This window comes from Coffea eugenioides, unplaced genomic scaffold (assembly GCF_003713205.1).
Source record: "Coffea eugenioides isolate CCC68of unplaced genomic scaffold, Ceug_1.0 ScVebR1_3072;HRSCAF=4218, whole genome shotgun sequence".
Classification (NCBI taxonomy): Eukaryota; Viridiplantae; Streptophyta; class Magnoliopsida; order Gentianales; family Rubiaceae; genus Coffea; species Coffea eugenioides.
Window position 1 is genome coordinate 1 of NW_020863615.1, and position 9,745 is coordinate 9,745.

General features: G+C 31.4%; 1 protein-coding gene across 1 annotated transcript; it reads right to left on the bottom strand.

Annotated features, from left to right (window-relative positions):
* Positions 1–5,431: 5,431 nt before the first annotated feature.
* LOC113757417 lies at positions 5,432–6,361 on the bottom strand. The gene has a single exon (XM_027300722.1). The coding sequence runs from the start codon at positions 6,359–6,361 to the stop codon at positions 5,432–5,434; it is 930 nt and encodes a 309-aa protein (XP_027156523.1).
* Positions 6,362–9,745: the final 3,384 nt, after the last annotated feature.

Here is a 9,745-nt window from a genome sequence, read left to right on the forward strand (position 1 = left end):
AAAAAAATTTAATTCACACTGTAGTTAGTCGAATTTATTTAACAAGCTTCGTTTGAATACCAGAGATTAGGTAGATCTAATTTTCAAAAAATTCAATAATCCAAATTGTGTCGCATCACTTTATGAGATGATGTAATATACAATTTACGTCATTGAATTTTTGAAAACCAAATTTACCCAAATATAAGTAATGAGTTACACTAGATAATTGTCTTACAAAAAAAAAAACATGAAATACATTACTTTAGAGAAAGGTAACACTAATACTAAACTCTTCATTGGTGATTGTACTACGAATAAAAAGTATAAAGTGGAATAGAAGGTCTATCATAAGTTATATCAAAAGTTATATCTCTATTACTCATTTAATTAATTCTGTCAAAATATATCATAAGTTATAAGGGTATATCTATCAATTCATCATCAATGATATCACAAATAGGGTCCAATAATCTGACAAGGGAGGTATCTGATATTTTACAAAGTTCATGGGAGGTGAGTGAGACTGTCAGAAATCTCAGGGGAGGTTTCTGAAATTATCCCTTTTTTTTTTGTCAAAGACTGGACAGGTTCTGATGACGTACATTTTGTACATTGTATCTTGTGCTCCAGTCCACTATATGGGAGTAAACAATTATTCAAAGAGTCCTTTTTCAAAAATGAAAAAAGGAAAAAAATTTTTAAAAGAGTCCTTAGCAGCAAAGCATATTTCGCAGATTCAAAGCATATATGAGGTGTACTCATGTACTAGATAATGAAATAATTTGTGGACATTCCAAGTTTCACATAAAAGAGATGTTTCTTTATACTAACATTTAAAGATATGGTATGGTACTGACCTGGAAAGCCCTCCCATTCATAATTATTAAATCCGGTCTTACAAGGAATCCGACAAATGGATTGGTCAATGGGTTATTGGTTCAACCAGTAATTCACTAGTTCAATCACTAGTTGAATCGATGGGTATTAAAATAATAATTTTAATATACATAAAATATTTGACATAGTGTTTTTTAAGACTAATTATTGTACTTAGAAAGATATATAAAATGAATAGATAAATCTTAATAGAAGATCTAATTTCATTTTATCGTACTTTGATACAAATAAATTATATAGTCAAATATAAAATAAAATTATGTCACTTTGTTTTCAAGGATATAGCATTATTTAATTTTTTAACTACTCAAATATTGTCATTTTGAAAGTTAAGAAGATTCATTGTATAATAAAAAGTAAACAAATTTTAAAAAATATTCACTTCAAATAAAAACTAAACAAGTAGTAAAGTTTTATGTACATTTAAATGAAGATCCACTATTCAAATTTTATCAAAAGTATCTATGTACTTTGCTTTAAAAACAAAGATGTTGTAAAACTAATAAAGTACTATAGTATGAATAGAGATATTAGAGAAAGAAGTAGAGAAAAGGGAGAAAGATATCCTTATATTTCAACAAGATACAAAAGTCACCCAAAGGGTCTCAATGTACCTCTATATATAGGCACTACAAGATTAAAGGTACATAAATCCTATTAAACATCCATTACTACAATAATATGAAAAAACCTATGAAACGGTTTCTCTACTACATGAATAGATTTATGGATTGTAACTTCTATACATAATGTAGCCATAAAATCATGAATTAATCCCCTTGGGAATACAAAGGGACATCCACATTTTTTGTTATTTCATAACATTCCCCCTTGGATGTCCATTACACAAAGAATATGCCTCGTTAAAACCTTACTAGGGAAAAACCCAGTGGGACCAAAAACCCTAGAGAAGGAAAAAGAGTACACTATTCTTGTGTAATAATTTTCTCCCCCTGATGCAAATGTCATTTGAGATCTTTTAATCGTCGCATTCCAATACTCTTCACCAATTTCTCAAACGTCGTAGTTGGTAATGCCTTGGTAAATAAATCAGCCAGATTATTATCTGATCGGATTTGTTGCACATCAATTTCACCATTCTTTTGCAAATCATGAGTAAAAAAGAATTTTGGTGAAATGTGTTTCGTCCTATCTCCTTTAATATATCCTCCTTTCAATTGAGCTATACAAGCTGCATTATCTTCATATAATATAGTTGGAGGATTTTTTTTCCCGGAGGATAACCCACAATTCTTTCGAATATAGTGGGTCATTGATCTTAACCAAACACATTCTCGATTGGTTTCATGAATTGCTATTATTTCAGCATGATTCGATGAAGTGGCGGCTAGTGATTGCTTTGTAGATCGCCAAGAAATGGCTGTGCCTCCATATGTAAATAAATAACCAGTCTGAGATCTTGCTTTATGCGGGTCGGATAAATACCCAGCATCAGCATAACCAACCAATTCAGGTTTGAATTTATTTGAATAAAATAAACCAAGATCTATTGTTCCTTAGAGATAGCGAAAAATATGTTTAATACCATTCCAATGTCGTCTTGTGGGCGAGAAACTAAATCTTGCTAATAAATTTACTGCAAATGATATATCAGGTCTTGTACAATTAGCAAGATACATTAGTGCACCAATTGCACTGAGATATGGTACTTCAGGACCAAGTATCTCTTCATTTTCCTCTCGTGGTCTAAAAGGATTCTTATTAGGATCTAATGATCTGACAACCATTGGGGTACTCAATGTATGTGTTTTGTCCATATAAAATCGTTTTAATACCTTCCGGGTATAAGCAGTTTGGTGGACAAAAATTTCACCTTTCAAATGCTCAATTTGTAAACCAAGGCAAAATTTTGTCTTTCCAAAATCTTTGATCTCAAATTCTTTCTTCAAATATTCAACACTATTTTGAATCTCTTCAGGAGTTTCAATTAAATTTAGATCATCAACATATACCGCAATTATCACAAAATTTGATCCATTTTTCTTGATAAAAACACATGGACATATTGGATCATTGGTATAACCTTCTTTAGTCAGACATTCATTAAGGTGATTATACCACATACGTCCAGATTGTTTGAGCCCATACAGAGACCTTTGTAATTTAATAGAATAAATATTTTTAGAATTTGATTTGCATGCTTCAGGCATGTTGAATCCTTCGGGGATTCTCATATAAATATCATTTTCAAGATTCCCATATAAATATGCAGTAACGATGTCCATTAGACGCATATCTAATTTTTCATTTACTGCAAAACTCACAAGATATCTAAATGTGATAGCATCCACTACAGGTGAATACGTTTCATCATAATCAAATCCAGGCCTTTGTGAAAATCCTTGGGCTACAATTTATACCTCACAATTTCATTTTTCTCATTTCTTTTTCTCACAAATACCCATTTATATCCTACTGGCTTTACACCTTCAGGTGTTTGGACTACAGGTCCAAAAACTTTTCTTTTAGCTAGTGAGTCCAATTCAGATTGGATCGCATCTTTCCATTTTGGCCAATCATTTCTACGTCGACATTCATCAACCGATCTAGGTTCATGATCCTCGTCTTCTACCATAATATCAAGTGCTACGTTATATGCAAAAATATTATCAATAATTATTTCTTTTCGGTTCCAACTTTTTCTTGAAGTGACAAAATTTATTGAATTTTCTATAATTTCATTCTCTTCAAGAATTGGCTCTTTAGGAGCGACCTCTTCAGGAGGTTGAATTTTGTCACTAATTGTTGATTCATCTACTCCTCTTTTCTTTCGAGGATTTTTATCTTTAGAACCAAGAGGTCTCCCACGCTTCAAGCGTGCTTTAGACTCATTAGCACTTGTAATTTGTCCTTCAGGGACATCAATTTTAATCGGAGTATTTTCAGCAGGAATATGTGATTTAGTAACTCTTCTGGAGTCGCTAAATGCATCCGGTAATTGATTTGCAATTCTTTGCAAATGTATAATCCTTTGAACTTCTAGTTCACATTCTTTAGTACGAGAATCAAGGAAATTCAACGATTTTTTTCCAAATAATTTCTTTTTTAGGTTGATTTTTATCTCCCCCTAATGTCGGAAAATATGATTCATCAAAATGGCAATCTGTAAATCTCGCAGTAAATAAATCACCTGTTAATGGTTCCATATATTTAATGATTGAAGGTGATTCATATCCGACATATATCCCCAATCTTCTTTGGGGGCCCAATTTACTACGTTGGGGAGGTGCAATTGGGACATATACTGCACAACCAAATATTCGTAAATGAGAAATATTGGGCTCATAACCAAAAGTTAATTGTAGGGGAGAATAAGTATGATAATTTGTCGGCCTAATTCTCACAAGTGTTGCTGCATGTAAAATAGCATGTCCCCAAGCAGATGAAGGAAGTTTAGACCTCATCAACAATGGTCTAGCAATTAATTGTAACCGTTTAATAAGTGATTCGGCTAGACCATTTTGTGTGTGAACATAAGCTACATGATGTTCAACAATTATTCCAATGGACATACAATAATCGTCAAAAGCATGTGACGAATATTCACCAGCATTATCTAGACGAATTTTCTTTATTGGATAATTTGGAAATTGTGCTCGTAATTTAATTATTTGAACAAGCAATCTCGCAAATGCCAAGTTGCGAGTAGATAATAAACATACATGTGACCATCTAGTTGATGCATCAATTAGCACCATAAAATATCGAAATGGTCCACATGGTGGATCTACAGGCCCACATATATCACCATGAATTCGTTCTAGAAATGCAGGGGATTCAGTCCCAACTTTAACTTGTGATGGTCTAATAATTTATTTCCTTTGAGAACAAGCAACACAAGAGAATTCATTGGCTTTTAATACTTTTTGATTTTTTAATGAGTGGCTATGTGAATTCTCAATTATTCGTCTCATCATTATAGATCCGGGATGTCCGAGACGATCATGCCAAACCATAAAATCATTAGGAAGAGTAGACTTCTGGTCTATTAGGTGATGAATTTCAATTGCACTAATTTGTGCATAATATAACCCAGAAGAAAAAGAAGGTAATTTTTCTATTTCGCATTTTTTCCCATAAATGATACTTGTGATTAATAAAAATTCACCATTTGTCTCAGTCATTGTCTCGATATGATATCCATTTTCGCGGATATCTTTAAAACTCAACAAGTTTCTTCGAGACTTGGGAGAGAAAAGTGCATTATTTACAATAATTTTAGTCCCTTCAGGGAGAAATATAATGGCTCTTCCGGAGCCTTCAATCAATTTTGCACTACCACTAATGGTATTAACGTTTGTCTCTCCCATTTTCAAACAAGAAAAATATTTTTATTTTTCAATATGGTGTGCGTAGTAGCACTATCAATGAGACAAATATCATCATCACCATTATTTAATCCCAAATATTTGACATCCATTTCTTCTTCAGGAAGAAAATTTCAAACAAAAATAAATATTAATAAAGATGCGAAAATAAATATTCAATGGAAAGGAAATTACATGAAAGATATAAAGCATCATAAAAATATCTAAATAATCATGGGGTATTTGTTGACATCTTCAGGATGCTCAAAAAAATCAGCAACATCGAGGTGTGTCATATCAGCATCATCACCATCATCATAATCATTCTTTTGATCAATGAAATTTGTCTCAACACCTTTGTCTTTCTTTTTCAATGATGCTTGATAGAGGTCAACAAGATGCTCAGCCGTACGACAGGTACGGGACCAATGACCTTCCATACCACACCGGTAGCATTTTTCTTCATAAACTTTCTTTTCTCCATTTTTCTGATCGTAGTTATTTTCCCTCTTTTGGAAAACATTTTGTTGTTTGCCACGGTTAAAATTTTCACGGGGCACAAATTTACTACGATCACGTCCACGGCCACGTCCACGGCCTCCTCCACGGCCACGTCCACGACCTCGACCAGAATTTTGAAATTGGGTCGCATTCGCTTCAGGGAATGGACTTGCACCAGTTGGTCGGGACTCATGATTTTTCAGCAATAATTCATTGTTTTGTTCAGCCAAAAGAAGACATGCAATAAGTTCAGAATATTTTTTAAATCTCTTCTCTCGATATTGCTGCTGCAGGAGCATGTTAGAAACATGAAAAGTAGAAAATGTTTTCTCTAATATATCTTCATCAGCGACTTTTTCGCCACATAATGATAATTGAGAAGTGATTCTGAACATGGCTGAATTATATTCGTTGACAGATTTAAAATCTTGCAGCCGTAAGTGAAACCAATCATATCGGGCTTTTGGAAGAATAACCAACTTCAGGTGGTCGAATCTTTCTTTTAAATCTTGCCAAAGGACAAGAGTATCTTTGACAGTAAGATACTCTATTTTTAATCCTTCATCTAAATGATGACGAAGGAAAATCATAGCTTTGGCACGGTCTTGGTTTGAGAATTCATTTTTTTTAATAATAGTGTTACCAAGACCCATTGCCTCAAGATGGATTTCAACATCCAATACCCATGATAAATAATTTTTTCCAGAAATATCAAGAGGTACGAACTCTTGTTTTGTAAGATTAGCCATAAGAAATTAAAATAAGTTTTTTATTTAGAAATTTACCTCAAAAGTCACGTGAAGAAATACGGGCAGAATTTCGGCAAAATCTTGTGCTTTACTTTTGTTCAAAGTAGCGCCTCCGTTTTCACCTTTTGCTCAAAAGTAGAGGTTCGTGTTGATAACGTGTTGTAAAACAAAATAAACTACTATAGTATGAATGAAGATATTAGAGGAAAAGTAGAGCAATGGAGAATGATATTCTTGTATTCCAACCAAATACAAAAGTCCTCTCAAAGGATGTCAATGTACCTCTATATATAGGTACTATAAGATCAATGGTACATAAATCCTATTAAACACCCACTACTACAATAATATGAAGAAACTTATGAAACGGTTTCTCCACTACATGAATAGATTTATGGATTGTAATATCTACACATAATGTAGCCATAAAATCATGAATTAATCCCCTTGGGAATACAAAGGGACATCCATATTTTTTGTTATTTCATAACATGTATATTATTCTTATTTTATCTTCACTGGCTTCAATTGTTGAACAATGTTCGTAGATTTTTTTTTTCTTATTACACCCTAGAGGGAAACGCAAAATTGATCCTCAATGATTGGCACATGTACAGTTTTGGTCTCTAAAGTTTCAGCCAAAACAAATCTAGTTTCCAATGTTTGGTACCTAGTACAATTTTAGTTGTTAAAGTTTTGTCAAATCAAATCTGGTCCCAAATGTTATCAATTTAAAGCAGATTTAGGATAATTGGTGAATTTTTCCAAATATTGACAGAATCTGTTATGTGCATTCTCATGTTTATTAAATTAAGCAACTATAAAAGAAATAAAAGAAAAATGAGCACCATTGAACAATAAAAATACCTCACATGATGGTATGCTAATAATTAATTAATCAAGAAACAAAAAAAGAAATGAAATTTGTTAATCTATATGGAAAAATTAAATATTACAATTTTTTAATAAGTTGGGATAGAGAGTGAAAGTAAGTTATGAATCAATGAACTGAGTGCTTTGACTAGATTTAGTTTTGGGCAAAAATCTGAATGGCCTTAAACTATACAGTTGGTTGATTTTTAGCCTCCAACTATTAAATCCATACTTTTGCCTCTTAAACTTGTAAAATGGTATCCTTTTCACCTTGTCAGCTAGAGATAATTTTAGAACCCTCCCCTAATATTTATGGTAATATCACTTGGCACCTTTGAAGTTTCAAAAATATCACTCAACTTCCATATTAGTGAGATAGGACCACTAATTACTATCATAGTATATATATTGACAAAATTATTGTTACTACTTAAACAATTTTTAGGGAAAACACTATGGAAAAGAAAATTTTTAGGCAAAATATGTAAATCTTACATTATAATCAATTTGGTAGAAAATTCTATATAAGACAACAAAAAAGGATAGAATTGGGAGAAAAATATCTCTTTCTCGTTAAATGATTATTATAAGAATTTTAATGATGCAAGAGTAAGGTTGTTACAAAAAGTATGGTTTTAGGAGAGGTTATTGACATTTTTTTGAAACTTTAGAGATGCAAAGTAATATTAACATAAATCTCTAGGAGGTTTATAAAATTATCCCTAGCTAAAAGGGTGGAGAATATATCCTTTAACAAGTTTGAGAAATAAAAATATGCACTTAATAGTTGAAGGACTAAAAGTTGACCAACTTAATAATTTGAGGGCCATATAATTTATTGCCCTTTAGTTTCTCAAACAAAAAATTTTCTTCTTTTTGCTAGTTAATTAATTAGCATCGTAGTTATTAGTTCTTCTTGTACAAAGTTAGCTACTATTTTGCTTCTTTATTGTGAAAATTAATTTCATGGACACAAATCTAGACATGAAAATTCCTTCTGTAATTTGGAAAAAAAAAAAATCTTCAAATGTCGTAAATCTGCTTTAAATTGGAAAAATTGAGAATTAGATTTGCTCTTATCAAAATATTAGGGACTAAAATTGTACATTTGCTAAACATTGAGGGCCAAATTTACTTTTACCAAAACTTTAAGAACTAAAACAGCATATAGATTGAAGATTGGGAACTAAAACTTCATTTCTTCGTTACACATTATTATTGACTAGTGGTTGAGGTACACCTAATGTGTGTACAACTAAGAAAAAGATACTAAAAAATATTAGAATTATTCTTTTGTTGGAAAGTAATAGTTTAGAATAGTTCAACTACATTTTAGTATTTTAGAAGAATGGTAGTTTTTTGTTAAAGAAGTGGTAGTTAATTCAACAGATTTGGTGTGGTTGTAAGGCGGTGGGTAGTTAAAATGGTACCATTGCCTTTAGAAATAAGGATAGATTAGACAATACATTAAATGATACAATTTATTTACACCCTTCACCTCCCTCCCTCTTTATATATAAGTGTACATAGTTAATACGATATGTTTGTAACAAGTACTCTCTTTAGTTTGTGACACGTTTTCCCTTCTCAAACTATAAGAACTAATCAACTCCAAAAATCAAACTCAATTCACCTTCTCCAAATTACTCAAAGAAAAAACAGTTGAATTGACAATATAAAGGTATACCATAGGTTGGTCTAATGGTCGAAGGACGGTATTTAGAGTTTTTCCTGCCATCAAATTCACTTAACCATACATTGGAACATAATTCAAAATTTGAAACTCTTTTTTTGTAATAGAAAAAATAAATGAACTGTCGCTATAATATGATTAATTGATCCTCCCACGTGATCACAATTTAGAAGAATCCCTTAAGACCATTATTGCTCATGTGAAACTCACATGAATGATAATCTTCAGGAACTGAAGTATTGGAAATTTTCAAAATTTGTCTCTAGTGATTTTAGAATGTACATATATGTATTGTATTATGAATCAAATGATTTTAAGATGTGCATACATTGTGATAAATGTATATTCATTCATGAATATATTCATATATATGGGAATCCTTGAATGTAAGGATACATTCATGTCTTTGATCATACAATCATGTGATGCATAAATTAAAGTACATGAATTTGTACATAATATCTTGAATCTATTCATACAAGTATTTATTAAATTCATTTGTGTTTTAAACAATCTCTCCTATATAAAAAAGTCAAGTAAAGAGTGCTTTGCGGTAGAAAACCACTTTTCTACTATTTTGAATTCTTTCAAAAGCACTCCATAGTTTGCAAGAGATTAATATAAATAAACTTCATCTTATTATAAAGAATATTTGTCCAAGGTTATTGTACATTATACCTGATAAGTGACTAATTTACGTAATAATTATATGATATTTTATA

Excerpts from the sequence above, each read along its gene's own strand:
- LOC113757417 (XM_027300722.1), bottom strand. The coding sequence starts at position 6,361 with ATGGGTCTTGGTAACACTATTATTAAAAAAAATGAATTCTCAAACCAA.